Genomic DNA, 27,838 nt, shown 5'->3' on the forward strand with positions numbered 1-27,838 from the left:
GTTTATTATGAGAATTTCTGCAAAATCTCCGGATGTTTTGGAATCAAAACATTACTGAACATAACGCGCCAATGTAAACTGAGATTTTTGGAAATAAATACGCACATTATCGAACAAAATATACATGCATTGTGTAACATGATGTCCTATGAGTGTCATCTGATGAAGATCATCAAAGGTTAGTGATTCACTTTATCTATATTTCTGCTTTTTGTGACTCGTATCTGTGGCTGGAAAAATGGCTATGTGTTTTTTTGACTTGGCTATGACCTAACATAATCATATGTTGTGTTTTCACTGTAAAGCATTTTTGAAATCGGACATGATGGAAAGATTAACAAGATGTGTGTCTTTCATTTGCTGTATTGGACTTGTTAATCCTAGTAAAAATTCCCTGTCTTAGGTCAGTTAGGATCACCACTTTATTGTAAGAATGTGAAGTGTCAGAATAATAGTAGAGAGAATGATTGATTTAAACTTTTATTTCTTTCATCACATTCCTAGTGGGTAAGAAGTTTACATACACTCAATTAATATTTGGTAGCATTGCCTTTAAATAGCCTTCCACAAGCTTCCCACAATAAGTTGGGTGAATTTTGGCCCATTCCTCCTGACAGAGCTGGTGTAACTGAGTCAGGTTTGTAGGCCTCCTTGCTCATACACACGTTTTCAGTTCTGCCCACACATTTTCTATGGGATTGAGGTCAAGGCTTTGTGATTAGTTGTCCTTAAGCCATTCTGCCACAAGTTTGGAAATATGCTTGGGGTCATTGTCCATTTGGAAGACCCATTTGCGACCAAGCTTTAACTTCCTGACTGATGTCTTGTGATGTTGTTTCAATATATCCACGTAATTTTCCTCCTTCATGATGCCATCTAGTTTGTGAAGTTAACCAGTCCCTCCTACAGCAAAGCACCCCCACAACATGATGCTGCCACCCCCGTACTTCACGGTTGGGATGGTGTTCTACGGCTTGCAAGCCTCCCCCTTTTTCCTCCAAACATAACAATGGTCATTATGGCCAACCAGTTCTATTTTTGTTTCATCAGACCAGAGGACATTGCTAAAAAAGTATGATCTTTGTCCCCATGTGCAGTTGCAAACCATAGTCAGACTTTTTTAAGCCGGTTTTTGAGCAGTGGCTTCTTCCTTGCTGAGCGGCCTTTCAGGTTATCTTGATATAGGAATTGTTTAACTGTGGATATAGATACTTTAGTACCTGTTTCCTACAGCATCTTCATAAGGTCCTTTGATGTTGTTCTGGAGTTGATTTGCACTTTTTCAAAAGGAGGCCTACAAACCTGACTCCGTTATGCCAGCTCTGTCAGGAGGAATGGGCCAAAATTCACCCAATTTATTGTGGGAAGCTTTTGGAAGGCTAACCAAAACGTTTGACCCAAGTTCTTCGGGATAGGAGGCAGCATTTTCACTTTTGGATAAATAGCATGTCCAAATTCAACTGCCTGCTACTCATCCCCAGAATATAAGATATGCATATTAATAATAATAATATATGCCATTTAGCGGACGCTTTTATCCAAAGCGACTTACAGTCATGTGTGCATACATTCTACGTATGGGTGGTCCTGGGAATCGAACCCACTACCCTGGCGTTACAAGCGCCATGCTCTACCAACTGAGCTACAGAAGGACCACGCACATATTATTAGTAGTAGTAGATTTGGATAGAAAACACTCTGAAGTTTCTAAAACTGATTGAATCATGTCTGTGAGTATAACAGAACTTATGTAGCAGGCAAAACCCCAAGGACAAAAACTTTTTTTTTTAGGTCACTGTCTTTTCAATGGGTTTTCAATTGGGAAAACAGATTTCCAAGGGACTTGTTTGCAGTTCCTACCGCATCCACTGGATGTCACCAGTCTTTAGAAATTGGTTGAGGTTTTTCCTTTGTGTAATGAAGAAGTACGGTCATCTTGAATAAGAGTCACTTGAAGTGGACTGTTTGAGAGAGGCGCAGAAAAGTTGCATCAGTTTGTTTTCTTTTTGTATTGAACACAGATCATCCCGTCTTCAATTTGATCGAATATTAACGTTTAAAAATACCTAAAGTTGTATTATAAAAGTAGTTTGAAATGTTGGAAGTTGGAAGCTGTGTTTTGCTGGATCAAACTCGCTAAATAAATTGACATTTTGGATATATATTGACGGAATTAATCGAACAAAAGGACCATTTGTGATGTTTATGGGACATATTGGAGTGCCAACAAAAGAAGTTCGTCAAAGGTAAGGCATGAATTATATTTTTATTTAGTTTTGTGTAGTGCCTGCAGGGTTGAAATATGCTACTCTCTTTGTTAACTGTTGTGCTATCATCAGATAATAGCATCTTATGCTTTTGCCAAAAAGCCTTTTTGAAATCTAACATGTTGGCTGGATTCACAACGAGTGTAACTTTAATGAAAGTTTGATTTTTATAGTATTTTTTTTGAATTTGGCGCTCTGCATTTTCCCTGGCTATTGGCCAGGAGGGACGATTGCGTCCCACCTATCCCAGAGAGGTTAAACAATTTAAAGTCTATGCTACCAAATACTAATTGAGTGCATGCAAAGTTCTGACCCACTAGGAATGTGATGAAAGAAATAAAAGCTGAAATAAATTATTCTCTCTACTATTATTCTGACATTTCACATTCTTAAACTAAAGTGGTGATCTGGGGGTCCTACCCTGAACATAAAAAAACAAACATTTTTGTGCAATTTGATATCGTTTCTCAACAGGGAATCCATATTTACTTGACAGAACACAACCTTTTTTCTTAGGTTTTTGGCCCAATAAACAACAATGAAAGAGTACACTCAATTTTGTTTTTGCCACAATAAATTAAATTGAAAGAGTAGACTTGACTAGTGTTTCTAACTAGATCACTAATCTACCTCCTTACCTCAAAGTCCCACCCACTGTGATTGATTGACAGGTCTGAAACCCTAATAACTCTGTGACCCACAAACATCCTGCCCCCTCCCCTGACAATTCCACCCACAGTGATTGATTAACAGGCCAAACCTTTAAAGGGATAGTTCACCCAAATTACAAAATGACACATTGGTTTCCTTACCCTAATTGTCCACAGCAGCAGAGCTAATAAAATACATCATTTGACGAACAAATATCATTGTGGCAATTAAAATCTTGCAGTAAAACTGTAAATATAACTTTAATCTCAAGAGAAGACAGATTTAATGTTAAAAAGGTTATCTTACTAAAATATTCCTGATCATATAGGCCTAGTGCATTAACACCCTCTTTATCTTGCATAACAGGCATACTCACCCTATCGTGTCTTTTCAACCATTTTCCTTCTCATGTGAACCACGCTGACAGCATGAAAGTGAAATGGCACAACACATGGCAATGCCACAGAGAGTTCTACCTTTATCTAGTCACCACATTCCATGAAAGCAAAGCACAAAACTCAACTGTGCACAGATAATGCCATCAACAAGACATTTGTTTTCCCCCAGCAACTCCATGGAAGTTGGAAAAAAACTAATGCGGCTATCAATGAATGACCTTTGACTTGAGAAATGGATGCTGGGCAGTGGATTTGAAACCACCAAACTGGTGATGGCCCTCTAATATGCCTGAGGGTCTTCCAAAAGAACACATTGAAACATCATGACACTTATATTTATAGGAGACATTTTCATAGAGGTTTCTTATTTGGGATTTTAAAAGTCATTTCTTCCGACCCCAAAACAAAATTAAGTTAAAAGTATTTATTTATACCAGTGCAAAATATCACTCCGCCCAGGCCTGGGCTGGCCAGAGAGCGGGGAGGTAGGCTTAGGCCCATTCTAGAGGGGAGATATACAGAGCCCACAGCCCAGATCCCTGGTGCCTGGCTGGGGTAGACAGAGGCTGGGCCAGGAAGACCACATCAGCTGCCCTTCTGGACACAGGCAGGCAGGCTTGCAGGCCCAGGCTTAAATCAGCCTGCAGCTGCAGTGCTTTCCTCAGCATATTAAATTTGGCTCCGTTCACCCCCTGACCAAGAACAACTTAGTGCAAAAATAAGAGTGTTTTCCCCCAACACAGGGTCAATGAGGAGATTGGGCTCGGGATCAGATTAATTGGTGGTGTGACAAGATAAAGCTTACTACACAATTTCTCACCTATTAAGTAGAGAACGCAGCAATCCTGAGGTATCATTAACCTACACCAGGCCTATACAGTACAACCCACACAGTCAACGCATTCAAAGTCACGTGTAACTGACAGTAAACAGCCAACCACCCTAGTCTCTCACCTGTCAGTGTATCGCCTGGCAGGGTTGTTCAACAGCACGCCATGGGGGGTATGGGAGAATGGCGGCTGACGCAGCAGTCGGTGGATGAGTGGCTTGCAGTGGCGGCACAGCGGGCAGTCGGGCTTGGACGCCAGTAGGGTGGCATCAATCTCCAGATGCTGCTCCATGGTGAAGAACTGCACGCCGTACACCTCCTCCTCCACGTCCAGCTTCAGCGTCAGCGGCGCATCACAGAACACGTTACTAGGACCCAACGAGAGGTTGTTTCCACTGACGGTCAGGAGCAGGATGTTGTGGATGGCGGGAAGGGCCATCTCCTCGGGGCTGAAGAAGGTGACCCACACGGTGAGGGAGTCGGGTACTAGTGGGTGGGGGAACTCCAGCTGGAGCATGCAACCCTGCAGGGGGCACTCAGACAGCCCCACAACCCACTGCTCGATGCCGGCGTTGGGGCTCCAGGTACGCACGCTGGGCTCACATGCCTGCTCCACGTCTGGAGGTCCTAGGGGTCAAAAGGACAGGGACCCAGCAGATCAGACTTATAATAACTTATAATAATACATGTATTTATTTGATATAGCACTTTTCATTTTCACATGAACATCATGTGTGATTGTTTGAATGTGTTTGCAGGCAGGGAAGAGCTAGAGCATAGATGTGAGCATAGATGTGAGCATAGATGTGAGCATAGATGTGAGCATAGATGTGAGCATAGATGTGAGCATAGATGTGAGCATAGATGTGAGCATAGATGTGAGCATAGAGTGTGAGCATAGATGTGAGCATAGATGTGAGCATAGATGTGAGCATAGATGTGAGCATAGAGTGTGAGCATAGATGTGAGCATAGAGTGTGAGCATAGATGTGAGCATAGAGTGTGAGCATAGATGTGAGCATAGATGTGAGCATAGATGTGAGCATAGATGTGAGCATAGATGTGAGCATAGATGTGAGCATAGATGTGAGCATAGATGTGAGCATAGATGTGAGCATAGAGTGTGAGCATAGATGTGAGCATAGAGTGTGAGCATAGATGTGAGCATAGATGTGAGCATAGATGTGAGCATAGATGTGAGCATAGATGTGAGCATAGATGTGAGCATAGATGTGAGCATAGATGTGAGCATAGATGTGAGCATAGAGTGTGAGCATAGATGTGAGCATAGAGTGTGAGCATAGAGTGTGAGCATAGATGTGAGCATAGATGTGAGCATAGATGTGAGCATAGATGTGAGCATAGATGTGAGCATAGATGTGAGCATAGATGTGAGCATAGATGTGAGCATAGATGTGAGCATAGATGTGAGCATAGATGTGAGCATAGATGTGAGCATAGATGTGAGCATAGAGTGTGAGCATAGATGTGAGCATAGAGTGTGAGCATAGATGTGAGCATAGAGTGTGAGCATAGATGTGAGCATAGATGTGAGCATAGATGTGAGCATAGATGTGAGCATAGAGTGTGCTGTAGCTGAGGGTGCTATGATTTGTATATGGGGGATTCTACAGAAGTGGTGTGAATTGCTGTCCCGCCGCCCACAAGTCAGTCTCCAAATCTGCGACATTCATTCCTATCATCATATGTACTAATTCAACCCAAAACAATCTTAAATTCATATAGCACAAAGTCATTTGTACTATATTATCAATTCATTTACATTACATTTACATTACATTACAATTCAATCAATCAACAAGTTTCAGATTCATACAATCAACACTGAACATTTCACAAAGAACAATAGAGATGATATTTCTCTAAATTCAATTGAAAGATTTTGAAAATCAAGTTAAATTTTGGTAATTTGGTATGCAAATAACATTTATAAAATGTATGTGTAATAGAATGTTAATCAAAATGATCACTACTATGCATTCTTTCCCCTAAACCGCAACTCTTTCACTGTGTTTCAGTAGTGACACATTTAGTGGGGTGGTAAGGAATTCAGGTAAATGTGTCAAATGTAGTATACAGATGTAGTAGCTTAATTTGATCACTATTTTGTTGCAAACTTGTAGTATATTTGAGTTTAAAAAATACTTATAATGGTTGTAATGTCCATGAATTATAATTCACATAATAATTAACATTTCCTGTTGCTGCGGGATTATCCTACATCTGAGGACATTTATCCCCCGAAGAGGTCGGGTGGTGGTGGATGCCCTCCCCCCGCCCTAAAAAACTAAAAGGATCCTACATCTGTGTGTTTATGCTGCAATAGTTTGTGTCAGGGGGTTAGGGTCAGTCTGTTATATATCTGGAGTATTTCTCCTGTCTCAACCAGTGTCCTTTGTGAATTTAAGTATGCTCCCTCTAATTCTCTCTCATTCATTCTCATTCTCTCTTCTCTCAGATGACCTGAGCCCTAGGACTATCTGGCCTGACGACTCCTTGCTTTCCCCAGTCCACCAGGGCGTGCAGATACTCCAATTTCAACTGTTCTAACTGCGGCTATGGAACCCTGACCTGTTCACTGGACGTGCTACCTTGTCCCGGACCTGCTGTTTTGGACTCTAACTCTGAATGATTGGCTATGAAAAGTCAACTGACATTTACTCCTGAGGTGCTGACCTGTTGCACCCTCGAATAACACTGTGATTATTATTATATGACCCTGCTGGTCATCTATGAACATTTGAACATCTTGGCCATGTTCTGTTATATTCTCCACCTGGCACAGCCAGAAGAGGACTGGCCACCCCTCATAGCCTGGTTCCTCTCTAGGTTTCTTCCTAGGTTCCAGCCTTTCTAGGGAGTTTTTCCTAGCCACCGTGCTTCTACATCTGCATTGCTTGCTGTTTGAGGTTTTAGGCTGGGTTTCTGAACAGCACTTTGTTACACCGGCTAATGTAAAAAGGGCTTTATAAATACATTTGATTGATTATTGTTTGTTGGAAGATGTGTGCTGAAAGTTGGGGAGAAATAGGACACAATTTATACCACGTCTGTAGAACAACGCATTTAGAACAGTGGTCTGGCTGACTACACATGGATGAGGTCAGTGAAGTATCAGGGCTGAATGAGCTGTTGACTTTTCTCAGCAATGGACTATATGCGGCAGACAGAGGACTGAGTTCATTGCCAGTAAAGCAGTGGAGGCAGCAGACTAGCTGCAGACTGAGGTGTGTTCCTACTGAGAGGGGCCCTGCACAGGGTTCTCACTTTAGCATATGTCATTACAACCCCAAACAGCGCCCCTCCAGCCATATTTGGAGCCCACAGATACCTTGTATTATCCAGAGTGACGTACACCAACATTCATCAAGTGCTTTGAGAAGCCAACGCCGCAGACACTGTGTTCTCCCTGTTTTCCTTTTGTGCACTTCCAAACTGGCAACCAACAAAACCCATTTGCTAACCTCATTTCTGGGCACTGCACAGAATTCCAGTGTTTAATCAAGTGAGCACCGAATTCGGTTTCCAGGCCACATTATCTTAACACATGTATTGTAAGCGTCTGTGTGGCCAGAATAGAGGTCACTTTGAAAAGAAGGACAGAAAAGAAACTGAGGAACTGAGATGCACTTACAGAACCCAGATCTCTCTCTCTCTCTCTCTCTGTACTCTCTCTCTCTCTCTCTCTCTCTCTCTCTCTCTCTCTCTCTCTCTCTCTCTCTCTCTCTCTCTCTCTCTCTCTCTCTCTCTCTCTCTCTCTCTCTCTCTCTCTCTCTCTCTCTCTCTCTCTCTCTCTCTCTCTCTCTCTCTCTCCAGCCACTGACAATGTGTTGTAATGTCAGCTGTTATGGTGGGCTGTCCTCCTGCTTTGGAACTCCTGCTACGGATGCCAGAGGTTAGAGATTTACGATGAGACAGGATAGACATGTATAAAGATTATATGGATCCTTGGCAAGACCCAAGTCTATTTTTCAACACTGTAGAATTACCAATACAGTAATTTTATCTTTCAAATCTGACTAAAACAGCACCTGCAATGACTTCTCATCTGAATTTTTCATTAAGGTTAAATCTACTCGCTGGTATATAAACAGCTCTGAAGCGTTTGACCTAGCCTTGCCTCCCAGGCTGCTGAAAGGCCCCAAGGGTGATCAGACAATCCAAACCTGGCCTTTGAATAAAAGGCCTTGCTTTCTCACTTGATTAGCTAATCCCACCGGGGTATTAGCCTGTCTAGGAGAGCTCTCGTTCTAGGAAAGGGGGAAAGAGACATTGGGCGGAATTCCAGCTTAATTGCAGTAGGGTTGAATGTGGAGCACTGTGTCTGTGTGCCAGGGCCCTTCGGCATTATGTGGGAATCAGACGGTGTAGAGTCGTGGAGCGCTGGGAAAAGGGGACTGGAATTGACTGGGATACGGATGGCTAAACATAGAGGGATATGTCCGGGCACGCACTCTGCTTTCTAAGAAAGGGGCCTGCCTCTCCTTCGTGTGTCACACTCTCGATAGCACACACACAACAGACTGACTGACTTGCACCGTTGTCCTCCACATTAATGGCCACAGCCACCCATTTTTGCAAACATCAATTCATACCATGACCCCTAACTAGAGGGCATGAGAGTAACCACAATGGAAATATGTTTTGCTCACTTGTATTTTGTCCCTTGACAGCCATACGGTGTCAATTAATCAATCAAGCGATCCCGCATAGCAGTCAATCTTCAAGAACTTCCTCTAGTACAGTGTTGGGTTCCCGAGTGGCGCAGCGGTCTAAGGCATCACTGCAGACCCTGGTTCGATCCCGTGCTGTATCACAACCAGCAGGGATCGGGTGTCCCATAGGGGGATTGGCCCAGCGTCGTCCTGGTTAGGGTTTGGCCGGGGGTAGGCCATCATTGTAAAGAAGAATTTGTTCTTAACTGACTTCCGTAGTTAAACAAAGGGTTAAATACAACAGAAAAAATACATAGAAATAGTCTTGAAGGCCAAAAAATGTCAGTCAGTCATTTATTCCATCTCTCTGCATATGATATCTGCAGTGTAAACAGTTGGTGAGGGATGGAGAACGTGGTGAGGGAGGGAGAGTGATGGGGAAAGCAGAAGGTCTAAAGGAGAGGAGGTGACACTGACAGTCCAGCTCCTCTCTTCTCCCTCGCCTGGGGACTTTCCGCATATTTCCTTCAGCACACATCCACTGTGCCTCTCCTTCTATTCCAGATCAAACCTCGTTGGCCTCCACTCAACATCCCAATGTAAAAAATAAAAAATAAACTTGTCCTGGTGTGGGGATGCTTTTATATAGTGCAAGTCTGGAACACCTTAATGGGATACTTTGGTATTTGGCATGCTAGCAGATGCCCATAGACTTCCAGTCGTTGCCCTAACGCTAGTTAGTATTGGCTTGCGTAACTACTGTACCTATAACTTCCTTCATACTACACACAGATACATAAAAATGGTTCATCTGACTCTGGGGAAGGAGATACATGTCCTCATTGCCAAAATCACAAAGTATCACTTTAAGGCAGTATCGTTTAAGATCAGGTAGCGCGCTCCAGGATTGACATTCTCCAGAATAAGTGCTGTACGTGCATGGCTGCGCATATCCAATAGCCCTCCATCCACAAATCATTATCTCATGACCATCATAAAGTGCTAGTTGAGATGAAGCAGGGGAAGCTGCTCTTTCTCTTTAGGTACTTTGTGTCTGAACTCTGTGACCCTGAGTCCCTGCAGTGTGCAGCCCTGGCAGCAATGGAGCAGAGACCAATGAATGTAACCCCTGTTCTCCCAGACAGACAGTGAGAGCACACACACACACCAAATATTCACACACAAACACATGGTATCACGTAATGCAGCGAGGCTTGACACTGCCCCGCCTTCAAAGGAGGGCGATGCTAATGAAAGCATGGCCCGACATCTGGGCCAGAGTCAGACAGGAACACTTTAGCGATGCACGGCTCAGTGCAGCAGCACATACACGCACAAATACACACACAAATACACACACAAATACACGAACAAATACACGAACAAATACACACACACACACAAATACATGCACAAATACACACACACACACACACACACACACACACACACACACACACACACACACACACACACACACACACACACACACACACACACACACACACACACACACACACACACACACACACACACACACACACACACACACACACACACACACACCCCTACAGTGCCATTCATACCACATGACTTATTCCACATTTTGAATAAACCTGAATAAAATGTATACAAACATAATTCACCACAATGTTTCACACACACACACACACACACACACACACACACACACACACACACACACACACACACACACACACACAATACCCCATAATGACGAAGTAAAACATGTTTTAAGACATTTTTGCAAATTCATAAAATGACAGAGATATCTAATTTACATAGATATTCATACTCCTGGGTCAATACACGTTAGAATCACCTTTGGCAGCAATTGCAGCTGTGAGTCTTTCTAGGTAAGTTTCTAAGAGCTTTGCACACATGGATTGTATAATATTTGCACATATAATTTTTTAATTCATCAAGCTCTTTCAATGTTTGTTGATTATTGCTACACAGCCATTTTCAAGATTTTCAAGCCAACTTAAGTTAAAACTGTCACTAAAGCCACTCAGGAACATTCAATGTCCTCTTGCTAAGCAACTCCAATATATATTTGGCCTTGTGTTTTAGGTTCTTGTCCTGCTGAAAGGTGAATTTGTCTCGTAGTGTCTGTTGGAAAACAGACTGAACTAGGTTTTCTTTTTTTTCAGTTTTACTTTATTACAAACAGGATGCATGTTTTGGAATATTTATTTTCTGCACAGCTGGGGTTCCTAAACCTTTTTGGCCCACGATCCCATTTTGATATCTTAAAGGTTTTGCGACCCCAACCATGTGACAAAAGGTTCTCAAAGTCTGTGTGCACCTCATCTCTGCTGTCACATCGAACCTGGCTTGATATTTGGCTTTAAGACAGAGCACCGAATCCAGCTTCACACAGATGTGAGCGGGCGAAGGATACCATGAGTTTTATGGTGCTTTCAAGACACCTGGGAACTCAGAAAATACGAGTTCAAATCATGACGTCAGTGATCTTCAGGTCGGAAAGTCAGAGCTCTAGAAAGTGGCCAGAGTTCCCGAGTTGGATGACCGTTCAATACAATGTTTCCCAGTCTGATCTCTTTTTTCCCCCAAGTTCCCAGATGTCTTGAACGCAATGAAGTCGGATGTTGGAGATTTCCAAATTCCCAGTTATGGTATTCCCTTTGTGTCAGGAACCAAAACTCCTCCATGGTGACCTGTGAACGTGTTTTCTGCAGCATTCGGTCACATGACAGATCAATCAGCTGTCAACTGGACCAGGATCACAGTCAAACGTCAAACGGATTGGGAAGTAGGTCCCAAAGTGGTCTTCCACGTGTTGGAGGTGAGCAGTCATCACTCGTGTGGGACACTTACTGATGCTGTTTTTCGTTGCACAGCCGTGGGAAAGGTGCATGGTTGGCTTTTGAAAGACTCTCTCTCCAATAAGAGTTCTTTCCTCTGAATTCACTGATTCAGTCACTCATCTGACGAATGTTTTTGTATTTCCCCTGCATGCTTGCGTTCAGTTCGTTCAGTTTCCCAAATATGTGTGTTATTTTCGCAAGGAGCGTTTCTTTACATTACAAAGAAAGTCGTTTTTTCTTTACATCCATTGTTAATGACAACAGTTCCTCTCTCAATGCTCTGACCCCATATCTCCAACTAGTTTTGCAGACAGGTGTGTGCCCAGTGGATGTGGTTAGTAGTTTACAATCGAAGTTACCTGCTGCAGTACATCTCAGAGTTCCGTGCTCAGCTCTTTTGCCACCACTTGCTCTCCGTGTATCATACAATGCGTCCATAATGGCAGAGGGAGACACATTCATAACTAGAGTGAAGAGGCCTGCCCACCGTCCCGCTATAGACTGAGCCCCAACTGCACAAAAGCCCACCATTTAATCCCATGGAATCAGTTTTTCATCAATATATCCACGCAGGACAATAAACATCCCCTGTGCCGTTTCATGCTCAGGAAATGTGAGACAGAACAATATGTCCTCATTAATAGCATGATCGTGGACTTCAGGAAACAGCAGAGGGAGCAACCCCCTATCCACATTGACAGGGCAACAGTGGAGAAGGTGGAATGTTTTAAGTACCTCGGCGTACATATGATTGACAAACTGAAATGGTCCACCCAAACAGACAGTGAGGTGAAGAAGGCACAACAGCGCCTCTTCAACTTTAAGAGGCGGGAAAAAATTTGGCTTGGCACCTAAAACCCTCTTTTACAGATGCACAATTGAGAGCATCCGGTCGGGCTGTATCACCGCCTGGTACGGCAACTGCACCGCCCACAACAGCAGGGCTCTCCAGAGGGGCATCACCGGGTGCAAACTACCTGCCCTCCAAGTCTGTTTATGTTGGCAGCAGCCTCTCTGTGCTAATGATGGCTATTTAACAGTCTGATGGCCTTGAGATAAAAGCTGTTTTTCAGTCTCTACGTGCTTCTACACCTGCATTGCTTGCTGTTTGGGGTTTTAGGCTGGGTTTCTGTCCAGAACTTTGAGATATCAGCTGATGTACAAAAGGCTATATAAATACATTTGATTTGATTTGACACCTACAGCACCCAATGTCACAGGAAGGCCAAAAAGAGCTATTGCCTATTCACCCCTCTATCATCCAGAAGGTGAGGTCAGTACAGGTGCATCAAAGCTGGGACCGAGAGACTGAAAAACAGCTTTAATGAGCTGCACTACCTGAGCCACTTGTATGGGTTGTAGACTCCGTCTCATGCTTACCACTAGAGTGAAAGCACCGCCAGCATTCAAAAGTGACCAAAACATCAGCCAAGAAGCATATGAACTGAGAAGTGGTCTGTGGTCACCACCTGCAGAACCACTCCTTTATTGGGGGTGTCTTGCTAATTGCCTATAATTGTCTATAGTGTTGTCTATTCCATTTGCACAACAGCAGGTGAAATGTCTTGTCAATCAGTGTTGCTTCCTAAGTGGACAGTTTGATTTCACAGAAGTGTGATTGACTTGGAGTTACATTGTGTTCCCTTTATTTTTTTTGAGCAGCGTATTTATATACTTTTAATTCCATTACTTTACTGAGATTTGTGAGTATCAGGTATTTGTTGTGAAATTGTTAGATATTGCTGCACTGTTGGAACTAGAAGCACAAGCATTTTGCTACGCACGCAATAGCATCTGATAAACATGTGTATGTGACCAATACAATTTGATTTGATTTGAACGATTCAAGTCCAACAGTCAAGAGCAGCTCATGATCTAAGTACGCTCTCTAGTATAATTGAATATTTCAAGTCACCACTGGCCGCATGGTGTAATCCCTGAGCGGTTCCTTCCTTGTATCTTTGTGGTGACTGGGTGTATTAATCCACCATCCAAAGTGTAAATAATAACTTCACCTCAAAGGGGTATTTAATGTCGGCTTTTTAAAAATGTTTTGCCATCCCCCAATAGATGCCCTTATTTCCGAGGCGAGGATCACCTCCCTGGTCTTTGTGGTTGAATCTGTGTTTGAAATGTACTGCTCGACTGAGGAATATTACAGATAATGGGGGGCACAAAGATGAGGCAGTCATTCAAAGAGCATGTAGAAACACTATTATTGCACACAGAGTGAGTCCATGCAACTTATGATGTGATTTGTTAAGCACATTTTTACTGCTGGACATATTTAGGCTTGCCATAACAAATAATTTGAATATTTATGGACTCAAGTTATTTCAGCTTTTAAAATTTGATGAATTTCTAAATATTTCTAAAAACATAATTCCATCATGGGGTATTGTGTGTAGGCCAGTGACACAAAATCTTAATTTAATAAATTTAAAAGTCAGGCTTTTTGAAGGCACTGTATACTTTACATGTGTGCACACACATCCAGCCTTTCACATACATCCACACATTCTCCTGGTTCCAACCAGCTGCAAAATCCTCCTCATGAACCACATGCAATTCACTTAACTATCTTGGGTGGTTTCCACATGGTTTCTTCCCTCAATTTTTTCATCCTCTTCCCCCAGCCATATTTCTTGTGGGTCTAGAGCAGTAAAGATTTACTAGGGGTGCTCCAGCTCTCTCTCTCACCACGCCAGGGTTTCCTGTGGTGTGAGGACACAAGCCACGGGACTGACAGGTGTCAGGCGTGTTACACACACACACACACACACACACACACGCACAAACGCGCACATGTACACCTGTACATGCCCATTCACACACACATGCCTGGACATGCCCACCATCCCTTGCAAACACGCACGCACACACACACACCAGTGGAGGCTGGTTGGAGGAGCTATGGGAAGACAGGCTCATTGTAATGGCTGGAATGGAATAAATGGAACAGTATAAAACACATCAAACATATGGAAGGCACATGTTTGACTCCGTTCCATTTATTCCATTCCAGACATTACTATTTAGCCCATCCTTAAATAGCTCCCCTCACCAGCCTCCACTGACACACACCAATACTTCAACCACACATACACACACTAATGGTGTTGGCATTATGTTTGCTTGCATCGTCGGGATGTCTGTGGGTGGCAGTTACTTGATTGCCATAAGCTGTCACTTCTGCAGAGACAATGCGCTCACACACACACACACACACACACACACACACACACACACACACACACACACACACACACACACACAAAGCCAGCTGTTAGGAGCCTGTGATGGACTAGCATCGGCGTGTAAACAAGGGAGTGGAAATCTGCTGCTTGCTAACATGGAGAGCTTCCAATCGGGAAATCAGAGAGAGGTTTACACACAGCACAGCGGACAAGCCCAGACATGCCTCTCACACACACTGTAGCCTGTGTGGAGCAAGGACTTTGCAAACAGACACACACACACAGAAACGTGTGCAAGCGCGCACAAGCACGCACACGCACACACCGTTCTAGCGCCTGTCTGATCCCGAGCCCAATGAGTCACTGGGCTCATTATTAGCCATGTGCTGTCGGACACCTGCCAAGCTGATCAGATCTCACTGGATTCTACAGACTCTAGCTCTGACCCTGAAAGACTGCAGCATTTTATAATGAGTTCACAACCACAGAATAACAATGGAATAACTTTGAAGCTTTGGGAACTGTGCCATCGTGGCATCTCTATCAACATACCAGTAGGGGCCATTTATTCCTTATCAGTTGATTTCTTATCAGAGGACCTAGGAGAGAGTTTTAAGACCTCTGTATCTCTATATCTAGACTAGATTGAATGGACTGATCTAGTACTGCTCTAGTCGTAATAGCTGTTAGCTGTGAATTGAACTTCCACTAGACTTGGTATGTGATAATAATGGCAGATTTACTGACACACAGATACACACACTGATACACACACTGAAATACACACTAAAACACACTCTGAACAATGCTTACTACTGCAGCTGCCAGAACCAGCTAGCGGTCAGAGGTACACAGCTGTGCAGACTATTTATAAAGGCCAAATTCCACCTCCCTAAAATCCACTGCATGAGCTGGGGGAGAGAGGGGGAGAAAAATACATCCTATTTTGGGAATGCTGCTGATTGTAGCATTAGCTGTCCTCAATTTCCCTGATAACAAATGGGGAAAATTACATTACAGACATGATCCGAGAAGAGCTCTCCCCAGTTCCCACCATGCCTGTCGCTGTGAGCCCACGTTTGGGATTTCTGGGATACGGAATCTCCATTCCCTTATGAACGCAGGCTCGACTTTCACTCCCTCTGCATCTCTCAGCTCGTGTCAAGGGCTGTGACTCAGATGAATCATTTGCATCTTTGGGTCTCGACTCTGGGACCATATGATTAGCATGTTTGAGAGTTGACTCAGAAGCCAAATAAAGCAAGATACTGGCTTAGAGTGAATAGTGAGATTTGATCATGTGGGGAAGATACTATCAGCAAGAGAAAAATGAGGGGAGGGGTGATTTGACAGAAGGAGGATTCATAGGAGGAAGAAGTTCAGGTGTGTTATTGACAGGGGTTACATTGACAATGTGTGTGAGGTGTGGGAGGTGGGTGGGTTGGTGGACATGTCTTATAAGGCAGGGTGGGTGGTACACAGTAGCTACTGTATGTGCTGTATGTTCTGGGGTAGGATGGTTAGAATCCAGGCGAGTAAATGTAAATGAAGTGAGTAAGGAGAAGTACACTGAGATGTGAAGTTTACAGAGGTTTTAGTGATGAATGGAGGACATAAATGAGGTGGGTAAAGTTGTTTTGGCCTGGGTGAGACAGAGATGAGAGCCAGTGGGCTACAGTAGGCCCTGAGTTTGTCCAGTCAGTCGGAGAAACAGACAGACAGGCGTGTGGTAATAAACAACCCAGGATATAGTGGTCTTACCTTCTACCAGCTCTCACAGTCTCATGTCAGAATTAGACATTCATCCATGTTTGTCAAACGTCAAAATGTTGAAGTTATTGCAAATGTCAAATGTCTAAGTGTTTAAAGTTAAGTTAAGGCATTAACCCCACATTTTGAAGGTTAGTATTAAGTTTAGGCATTATATCCAAATTCTTACGGTTAGGCATTAACTCCGAATGGTTAATGTCAGGGTTAAGGTTTGGGATAGGCTTAAAACAAAAATACACAAAAAAATGTATATCGCTGGATTTGAACGTGCAACCTTTGGAATCAGAGGCATATGCTTACACTCATCCGTCATCCCTGTCCACAATGCCCTATCAAAACCAAAAACCTACTTGAAGGTAACAGCGCTCACTGTTGCCCCTAGTGGCCGGTTTCCACGTCATCTTCTGAAGTGCTCAGACATGGATGGACGTTGAATACTGACTTGTATCACGGGTGACCTGGCTGCTTACCTTCGGCCTCGCGGGGGCTCCAGTGTCCAGAGGGGGCGCAGGGTCGGGGGGACGAGGAGTTGGATGCGTATTGCATCAGTACCCGACCCTCTGTGCATTTATCACACACTGATCCCACTTCTCTAGGAAACCAACAGACAGGCACACCAACCAACTTAGATACAGTTTATATGGAAACAAACTCAGATACAGTCCAATTGGACTGGCCCTCGTTTAAATACAGGCCATATAGACATGCAGGTACTACTCACTTAGATACAGTCAAAATAGAGAGGTGTTCATTTAGATGTGATCCAAACAGACAGTCACAACCCATTTATCCAAAATATCTCCAGGTCCTTTGCAGAGTGGAGGTCAATGCAAAAAATATCCCCACTGTGCTGCCTGCCCCATTCGTCCAGCTCATTTCACCTGTCGTAGAAGTGGCCGGAGATAGGCGGGAACCACTCCAGGGTAATGGCGGCATGCTCTTGCTCCACCACTTGGGGCGCCATGGGCACAGGGGGCGGCTTGGGATCGGGCTGCCACGTCTGGTAGATCAGGTCCAGGTAGCAGTGCATCCGGGCAACTTGGTTGGAGGTGAAAGAGTTCGTACAGTCGTCATCTACGTGGAAGAGATCAGATCAGAAAGTTGAATATGATGGTTTGTAGATGATGTTATTCACGTAAACTAAGTGATATTTAGAATGTATTTTCTTTTAGAGCAGGTTAAAGGTTAAAGGTTGAATTAACCAATAGGGCAAGGTTAGGGAAGCCTTTAGAAGTAATGTACATGTATACATACAGTAGATAGAAAAACAGGGCCTGGTATATACATAGTCTGTAGCAATGTTATTAAGAGAAGAGATATTCTTAATGTCTCTACAGGTCCATGACCTGAACATACATTAGAATATATCGAGTGTGTTTTTCCAATGCAATGTCCTTGCTACATTCCACACCTGCCAAGGCACACATACTCAGGGTCAGCATACTGTATGGTTGGACTTTCCTACAGATGTAGAATTTTAATTTGAGACAGTTTGCTACAGCAGGAAAATAATCCTGCAGCAACAGGAAATGTGAATTATTATGTGGATAATAGGGGTTGATACATTTCTGAAATTTCAAAGTGGAAATAACAAACTTCAGAATACTTTTAAAACGTCAAATAAACTACAAGTTGTACATTTGCTGCATTGCAGGGAAGTTCTCCTGCAACAGGGTGATAAAAGTAATCTGTTTGTGCTCTGTGTTTATTTCTGAATGAGGGTTATCCCTTGTTACCACAGCCACAAAGTTATATATCGTAAAAAATCATAAAAACAAAAAATAGGTTTTTGGTCTTCATTTAATGTTAGGGGTTAGGCATAAGGTTAACAGTTTGGTTAAGGTTAGGTTCAAAATCAGATTTTAAGAAGAGAAATTATAGAAATAAGCGAGGTTGAGCGATAATTATGACTTTGTGGCTGTGGTAACTAGTGACAACCCTGAGTAAGGGAGTGGAGAGTGTGATGGGTTTTTTGACGATCTGGACATGTTTGTATGGCGTGTGTGTGTGTGTGTGTGTGTGTGTGTGTGTGTGTGTGTGTGTGTGTGTGTGTGTGTGTGTGTGTGTGTGTGTGTGTGTGTGTGTGTGTGTGTGTGTGTGTGTGTGTGTGTGTGTGTGTGTGTGTGTGTGCGTTTGTGTGTGCGTGTTTGTGCATGCGTACATCGTGTGTGTGTGCCTGGTTATCTGTGTCATAAAGTGTGCACTTGTTTGTATGTGTGGTTATGAATGTGTGTGTATGTGCATGAGTATGTGTGCGTGTGTGCGTGCATGTGTGTGTTTCTGTGCTTGTATGTGAGCAGTGCAATCTCACCTGCGTAGCTCATGTAGTTGTTGTACGGTGTGTTTGTGAAGTGGCGACGCCCGCAGGTGTCGTTGCCAGGCTCAGGGTCTCTGCAGTGCTTGTACTTGGGCGTGGGGTTAGTGTCTTCACACAGATCTCCTGTCTCCAACGAAGGCTCAGTCTCCAGACATGCATCGTTACAGGACTCAATCTCTGAGATCCCCCGGAACACGTGGTACAGCCCGAGACTGTGGCCGATCTCATGGATCATGGTGTGGTTGTGACCAAATGTGCCGTAGAAGGAGGGATTCAGAACAATGCCACCTACAAATGGAGAGCAGACACAGACAAACACCTATTCACACTAGAAAGTACTGGAAGCTGGAGTGGGATTGAGACAATGCATTATTCATCGACCCACACAGCTTCATTATCACCTTCCTCCCTGTCAGAGCGGAGGTAGAGAGACTGCAATTACTCCCAATCAACAATGTGAGGCTGTTGAGCAGGAGGAGTGTGTGTGTGTGTGTGTGTGTGTGTGTGTGTGTGTGTGTGTGTGTGTGTGTGTGTGTGTGTGTGTGTGTGTGTGTGTGTGTGTGTGTGTGTGTGTGTGTGTGTGTGTGTGTGTGTGTGTGTGTGTGTGTGTGTGTGTGTGTGTGTGTGTGTGTGTGTGTGTGTGTGTTTGTGTGTGTGTGTCTTTACCCAAATGTGTTAATGCTTCTTTGTCCCACGGCCAAGTAGCAACTCCAGCCAGGTCTTCATCAGACGAGTTGGCAAAGAAGACGTTAAGGTGAGTAGAGCCATCCAGATTCAGGATCTCTTTCAGCTCCTTTACATCCAAATAGGCTCTGGAGACCAGGGAGATAGACAGAAAGAGAGAGATACTTAAACAATATACTGTAGTTCCAAGGAACGAGAGCCAGTTCATTTCTCAAAGACTTCAGATTTACAATGGGCCCTGGAACAAAGTTATTTCCTATTTCTGAAGAAGAATTTGAACATTTCTGACAACAACAGACCCTTAAGAAAAGAGGTAGCTAGATCATTCCGGGAGCTGAGACAGGCTTCAGATCAGATTGAAACAGAATTTAGATAGGTAGTCTAGAGCCCACCTTGAGCAGGTCTGATTGAGATGTGTTTACCGTGCTTGGCTAATACTATGCAAGAGGTGGACATGGGAATATCAAATGAGAACACATAATCCACCCCATGAAACTGTCAGTCCCGTTCTCTCTGCCCATGTCAAAAGCCCTTATTCAATAACCAAGCTCTTGGTCTTGGCAAATCCTATTGACAAGATCAGTGAAGTCTTAAAGGAGAGAGTAATACGTTGCAAATGTGAGTTTCTTCAGTTCATAGTTGTCGGCTGTTTTTGTGAACACAAGGACAACTGGAGGTGAACTAAAAAAACATCGCTCTCTGATATATCATCACGAATCAGAAAGACAAAACGTGCAGTAGAACGAGTTGCATTTCACGTTTTGACCCTTGTTTCACCCATGTTTGAGTTCCTTGTTTGTAAAGAATCACAAAATATACACCTTCTATAATGTCTGGTTCTAAACCATGGCATTATAGGCGACCAGCCAAAGAGAAAACCATTTACATCTACAGGGGGAGACGATGGCAGAAAATTGACCTGCTATATTTTATGTAATTACATGAACGATTCATTCGAAAGAGCCCTAGTTGCTTCACATGGCTAGTAAAGCAAGTCTGGACAGGACCCTGAACAGCTTATACCCCCAAGCCATAAGACTGCTAAATAGTTAGTTAAATAGTTCCCCAATACCTACCAGGACTAACTGTAGTGACCCTTTTTGCACTAACTCTTTTGACTCATCACATGCACTGCTGCTACTATTTATTATGTATCCTGTTGCCTAGTCACTTTATCCCTATCTATATGTACATATCTACCTCAATTACCTCGTACCCCTGCACATCAACTCTGTACTGGTATCCCATGTGTATAGGCAAGTTATCATTACTCATTGTGTATTTATTCCTTGTGTAACTATTTATCTATTATTTCAAAAAAATTCTATCCGCATTGTTGGGAAGGACCCATAAGTAAGCATTATTACTGTTTACTCTACACACCTGTTGTTTTTATCGAAGCATGTGGCAAATTTGATTTGCAAAGCGAAGAAGAGGAGGGGAGGTCTCAGAATCAGGGAGAGGATCCATGAGTGGGGAAGGAGGGCAACGGAGCACGAGGGTCGAAGCGGGGCAGCCATAAACGTGAACAATAAACATGACAAGTGAGGACATCGTAAAAGGAAGAAGAAGATGAAGAAAAGGAGCCTGGAAACAGTTGCAGTAAAAACCATTGGTGCCGGCCGAGGTACAATACAGCATGTCACCCTCCTTAGTGGATAGAAATATAGGCTGGACTACCATCCATAGCACTGGAGGAGTGGAGGACACTGGAGTGTCATAAAGTATCATTGGAGTGACTGATTGTGGCAGGTGACTTGTTAGGATATGGTTTGTTAAGCGTCGGGACAGCATAATGAAGGCTTTATAGGAGGTTGGGCCAAACCAAGGGGTGCAGATGGGGGAAGTACATGTCGGTATGCTACACCACAGCTGTTAGAGTGTGGTATAGGAGGTTGGGGCAAACCAAGGGGTGCAGATGGGGGAAGTACATGTCGGTATGCTACACCACAGCTGTTAGAGTGTGGTATAGGAGGTTGGGGCAAACCAAGGGGTGCAGATGGGGGAAGTACATGTCGGTATGCTACACCACAGCTGTTAGAGTGTGGTATAGGAGGTTGGGGCAAACCAAGGGGTGCAGATGGGGGAAGTACATGTCGGTATGCTACACCACAGCTGTTAGAGTGTGGTATAGGAGGTTGGGCCACACCAAGGGGTGCAGATGGGGGAAGTACATGTCGGTATGCTACACCACAGCTGTTAGAGTGTGGTATAGGAGGTTGGGCCAAACCAAGGGGTGCAGATGGGGGAAGTACATGTCGGTATGCTACACCACAGCTGTTAGAGTGTGGTATAGGAGGTTGGGCCAAACCAAGGGGTGCAGATGGGGGAAGTACATGTCGGTATGCTACACCACAGCTGTTAGAGTGTGGTATAGGAGGTTGGGCCAAACCAAGGGGTGCAGATGGGGAAGTACATGTCGGTATGCACACCACAGCTGTTAGAGTGTGGTATAGGAGGTTGGGGCCAAACCAAGGGGTGCAGATGGGGGAAGTACATGTCGGTATGCTACACCACAGCTGTTAGTGTGGTATAGGAGGTTGGGCCAAACCAAGGGGTGCAGATGGGGGAGGTACATGTCGGTATACTACACCACAGCTGTTAGGGTGTGGTATAGGAGGTTGGGGGGCAAACCAAACTGGGTGCAGATGGGGCAAACCAAGGGGGGAAGTACATGTCGGTATGCTACACCACAGCTGTTAGAGTGTGTTATAGGAGGTTGGGGCAAACCAAGGGGTGCAGATGGGGGAAGTACATGTCGGTATGCTACACCACAGCTGTTAGAGTGTGGTATAGGAGGTTGGTCCAAACCAAGGGGTGCAGATGGGGGAAGTACATGTCGGTATGCTACACCACAGCTGTTAGAGTGTGGTATAGGAGGTTGGGCCACACCAAGGGGTGCAGATGGGGGAAGTACATGTCGGTATGCTACACCACAGCTGTTAGAGTGTGGTATAGGAGGTTGGGCCAAACCAAGGGGTGCAGATGGGGGAAGTAAATGTCGGTATGCTACACCACAGCTGTTAGAGTGTGGTATAGGAGGTTGGGGCAAACCAAGGGGTGCAGATGGGGGAAGTACATGTCGGTATGCTACACCACAGCTGTTAGAGTGTGGTATAGGAGGTTGGGGCAAACCAAGGGGTGCAGATGGGGGAAGTACATGTCGGTATGCTACACCACAGCTGTTAGAGTGTGGTATAGGAGGTTGGGCCACACCAAGGGGTGCAGATGGGGGAAGTACATGTCGGTATACTACACCACAGCTGTTACAGTGTGGTATAGGAGGTTGGGGCAAACCAAGGGGTGCAGATGGGGGTAGTACATGTCGGTATGGCACACCACAGCTGTTACAGTGTGGCATAGGAGGTTGGGCCAAACCAAGGCGTGCAGATGGGGGAAGTACATGTCGGTATGGCACACCACAGCTGTTACAGTGTGGTATAGGAGGTTGGGCCAAACCAAGGGGTGCAGATGGGGGTAGTACATGTCGGTATACTACACCACAGCTGTTAGAGTGTGGTATAGGACGACAAGCTGTACCCTTCTGCTTCCTTTGGAGTCAATGTACATCTTTTACAAAAGATCTGTAGCTACATCTGATTGTGGGTTTCACATATCAATAACTGTACTGTCTACCAGCAATGTAAAAAAAACGGAGTTCTTCAGGGGCTGGTCAAGTATGTCAGTATTGTTAATTAAAGTACTGTAAGCACTTGAACTGTTTCACAATCCCCTGCTGCTGTTGATCTGCCTCTTCCAGGACCAGCAGGTGAGGAAGGATAAGGATGCTGTGTTAGTTTAGTTCCTGCCACAGGGGCTGGGCCAGGTATGTTTGGAATAAAGGGGTGGCATAGTGGAAAGGTCCTCCATGGCCTATGGGAGAGCAGAGGCGAGCACCAGGCCCAGACCTACAGAGAGCACATGATATAATGTCCCTCTCCCTAATCATTTCAGGAATTTCATTATTTCCTCTGAAAATATTTGTCTGGCTTTTTGGCCGCCGTGCATGAGGGGGGAAAAGGATCAGGGGGGTTTAATGGCGAGATGAGTAAGTCAGCAACAGATAAAAGCAGTACTACTGTAGATCAGAACCCATCTGATCTGAGTTCAATTAGGTTTAATGCACTGGCTCCGTTACAACAACACAACACACATCAGATGTGGACTGGATGGACTGATGCAGGCTATGGCTTTGCCCGGTGCACAAACAGCAGGGTTTAGCATGACTGCATAAAAACAGGCCAGGCTGCATGTGTGTCTGTCGTGTTGCATGGATTTGCACTCTTCTGTGTGTATAAATATGTGATCAGCTTTGTAGGAAAGTAATTGACTGCTTGATGTAGTGGGATGCTGTTGAGAAAGGGGAGAGAGCAGTGGCTGTCTGACATCACTTTTGCCAGTGTCGCCCCTGGGAGTGAGTATGTCAGTCTGGGACCAGTCATGCGATCGACTTTGTCTCTCTAACACGGTCTCTCACTTTCCCTGTCTCTCCCCCTCTCTCTTCTGCGTTCTCCCTCCCTCCGGTTCTTCCTCTTTCCATCCGCCTTCCCTCTCTCCATTCCCTGGCCTCAAGTCCCTTCTCTAAGGATGTCCTGTCTCTGGTATAACCCAAATTAGGACCTGAGGGTCAGTCTCATCCCCCTCAGCGCTCCTCTCCTCTCCTCTCCCCTCATCGCTTACCCTTAACCCTTACCCCTCATCCTCTATCCCTCGCTTCTAGCCCCTCATCTTGCACTTTCATAAGGGACGAGCCACACGAGGAGAAAACATTTTCCATTCATTTGAACACTCCACTTGCCCTGCGAAGAGAATCTAGATTTTTAGAAAGAGACGTTGCGAGAAGACCCTCCGAGAGCAGAGGCGAGAGGAGGAAAAAAAAAAGGAAAATGTAACTTCACTAAACTCAGACGTCAACGGGCATCTGTTCCTAGGCAGTCCGGGGTGTGATGAGCGGTGAAACTGCTGTGTTAATGCTTGTATATCTGATACATATTAAATAGAGGATTATGACTTCATCCATTTACACCCATATATAATTCATATAAGCCCATAAATGTGCCTCGTATACATATGTCTGGGGCTGCTGAGTGTGAAACGCTGTGGTGAGTTGGCAGCCTTACAGCCAAGAAATCCTCAGCTCTCCTGTCATCGAGTCGGTCAACACCACAGATCCTAAAGCCATCATTCATCCCGGCCTTTATTATCACACTCATATGCTCTTTTTCTCCATCAATATTTTGAGTTTTTTCACCTTCCAAGGAAGACACAACATACAGTACATAAGACCGAGTGTTGACACTCAAATTTCAAAGGTTGGACAGCAGAGCTAGACAACTGGGATTTCCACAGTTACAGTACAGTACTGAGCATATAGGGCCGAGCATAGAAACACATTATATCATTTCCATTGCTTGAAGTTCTTCTGTTTATACCAACACTCTTAATAGTGTTGTGGTGTGTCCATACCAACCAATCATGACCTTACACATGGGTTTCAGAGGTGGGGGGGACCACCTTCAAAATGTGTTGTCCCCCCACCTCTGAAATTTGTGCGTGTAAATTTCAACATGACAGTTTTCCATGTGACTGCCACTGTACAACATTTCTGTACCATCTCAACCATGTAAATTATAATCAACTCCTGATTGGGAGTTTTTCCAAATCAAATCAACTATGGTGGTGATAGCAATAACAGTACTTCTGTCTTTCCTAACTCTTCAGTTGAGGTAGATGGAAAAGGCCAATCTTAAACTCTTACTCAACACCTCTCCGCCCCACACCCTGACCAAAATGACCCTATTGATGTCCATCACCGCCCTCTGTGGCCCACCCTCCCTACCTCACCCCATCTCCGCATCCCTCCCAGTACCGGCTGATGACATGTGGGGACGAACACACAGAGTGCAGGTGAACTCAGTCTGGGCCGGGGTCAACCAACAAACAGGTGCATTTACAAGGGTGTTACGGCTTTCATGGGAGAGTGCTAACAGCTAGTTTTACGCCCTCGCCACTCCATTAGGGTGAAGCCATTAACATGGGCCTGGTTTATGAGCTGCAGGGCTTAGGGTTTAGAAGACAGATTGTAAAGCACCCAACTCAATGGTCCTAGGAGAATACACTCATTGAGAAAGACAGGAGGGGAGTGGGCTGGGGTGTGTGTGTGTGTGTGTGTGTGTGTGTGTGTGTGTGTGTGTGTGTGTGTGTGTGTGTGTGTGTGTGTGTGTGTGTGTGTGTGTGTGTGTGTGTGTGTGTGTGTGTGTGTGTGTGTGTGTGTGTGTGTGTGCATGCATGCGTGTGTGTGTCGGTGTGGCGTGCATGTGTGTGTGTGTGTGTGTGTGACCATTAACCTGCCACTGTGCCAGGGAGAGAGACAGTGACATGCAGAGAGGCCAAGCGGGAACAAATTGTTCTTCATCCCTGACGAAGCTGGGCCAGAGGCGTGACGGCCTCTTTTCTCACCCTGTGTAGATCCTGTGCAACAGGTATGTCAGTAAATCTAGATAGAACCATTTACGTGGAAGGAAAGACATGTCTATAGGATGTCGCATATTGAGATTGTGTGTTGTACATGTGGAATTCAACTGAGTTGCGTTCGAGAATGTCTCTTTTTAGTGTTTCAAACACAAACATCCGCTTATTCTTCTAAGAGAGCTGTCAGTGTCCAGACCATGTTTTCCTCTTACTCTCCGCAAAGGATATTTACTGTGGTTTTACCTCAGAAATTCACATACCGTTAAGCACAGTACCAGACATAAGTAAGAATGTCATCCCATGAAAAATATTGGCATAACCGTAAAACAGCATAACAACAAAGGCCTGTGAAAACAATGAAAAATATTTCCTTCGGCGAAGGGGGGAGTGTTAAGTATTATCGCTGGTATTTCCAGAGGAACCTCTGTCTGTGGACTGCAGAGAAGAGTAGCTAGCGCAAGCGGCCTACCACAGTACCCTGCTAGCCAGATTCCTAAACACACTAAGTGGTAACAGGCATGAGGGCTACAAAAATAAACGCAGGACCTCACAGCCATTGTTCCCTTGCGTATGTGGCGCGCTGTTCATCCAGAATTCCACAATTAACGAGGAATGTTGAATAATGTTTGTAGTGTGGTCCTCCACATACCACAATCAAACCAAAATAAGCAAGCACTTGGGGGAGCTTCTCTTTATCAATTTAAGAATTCTCTCTCTCTCTCTCTCACTCTCTCTCTCTCTCACTTAATTTCTCTCAATCTCTCTTATCCCCCCTTTCAACAGCCCATCTTTCATATGTCTGCAGGGATATTTGAATGGTAGGGACTGTAAGCGTGTGCCAATAGCTGATTTCTAAGAGAAGCCGTCTAGGCTGATTGTTGATGAATGACTTTGTAATGATGACTGAAACGGAGGGGAGAGAAGAGATGGCAAACCTACCTGCTTTTGCTTTCTGATGTCGCCTCACACAAAGTTGTTTAGCAGCCGTTTTAAATACAGAGAGAGTGCCAGCGAGACAGTGCTTCCAGGCCTGAGCAATGAGAATGATAGAAAACAGCCTAGTGCCTTGATTCTGGCTACATCAGAAAGACACAACTAATCCCCACAATAACCCTATTTGGAGCTTTTTCCACCCCCCTCTTTAGCATGGCGGTGTCCAAAAACATTTACGAGCATCTGACATTGGTCGATTTTTTTATCCAGGCAGCGAGAGAACTTCAAGACCACAAGGACCCCCCTTACAACTGCCACAAAATGTCTCCGGCCTCTGTGTTTGAGTGTCACGCCTGCCAAGAAAAATCCAATCCTTTACTACTGGAGCCCCTCAAGGGCTCCCATGACAAAAATGCAGTTCCAGAGTGAACCAGAGACTGTTTTTCTCAATGCTGCTCAATCATCCTCTGTGGTACAGAGTAGGAATCCTGCAGATACTGGCAGGTACTAGATCAGTGGAGGCCACCGCATCTCCTCCCAGTAACCCTATCAAACTGTTCCTCGCCACAACCCTGCAGTAATCAAACTTCAAAATGATTTTCTGAGGTAAAAAAAAAAATCCTATGATTTTTCTGTAACATTCTTGCAAAGGCTTAAAGAGAAGAGCAGTAACGGTGCAGAGAAGTGGACCCCCCCCCCCAAACCTTCCAAGGGAGATATACTTCCCCTTCAAAAATGTCTCTTGGGTGTTTCCTGGATAGAGTAGTACTACATTGAAATGACTCCCTACTAC

General features: G+C 44.5%; 1 protein-coding gene across 1 annotated transcript in view; it reads right to left on the reverse strand.

Annotated features, from left to right (window-relative positions):
• Nucleotides 1–27,838, reverse strand: part of LOC118374103 (pappalysin-1-like) — a 183,612-nt gene that overhangs the window by 142,540 nt on the left and 13,234 nt on the right. Inside the window, exons 3-7 of the mRNA XM_052521171.1 lie at nt 19,624–19,769; nt 18,952–19,245; nt 17,522–17,714; nt 17,111–17,232; nt 4,271–4,772 (exon numbers count right to left, since the gene is read on the reverse strand). Of these exons, the coding sequence (XP_052377131.1) occupies nt 4,271–4,772; nt 17,111–17,232; nt 17,522–17,714; nt 18,952–19,245; nt 19,624–19,769 (1,257 nt within the window). The remainder of the gene's footprint in view (nt 1–4,270; nt 4,773–17,110; nt 17,233–17,521; nt 17,715–18,951; nt 19,246–19,623; nt 19,770–27,838) is intronic.

The sequence above is a fragment of the Oncorhynchus keta genome, chromosome 6 (assembly GCF_023373465.1).
Source record: "Oncorhynchus keta strain PuntledgeMale-10-30-2019 chromosome 6, Oket_V2, whole genome shotgun sequence".
Lineage (NCBI taxonomy): Eukaryota > Metazoa > Chordata > Actinopteri > Salmoniformes > Salmonidae > Oncorhynchus > Oncorhynchus keta.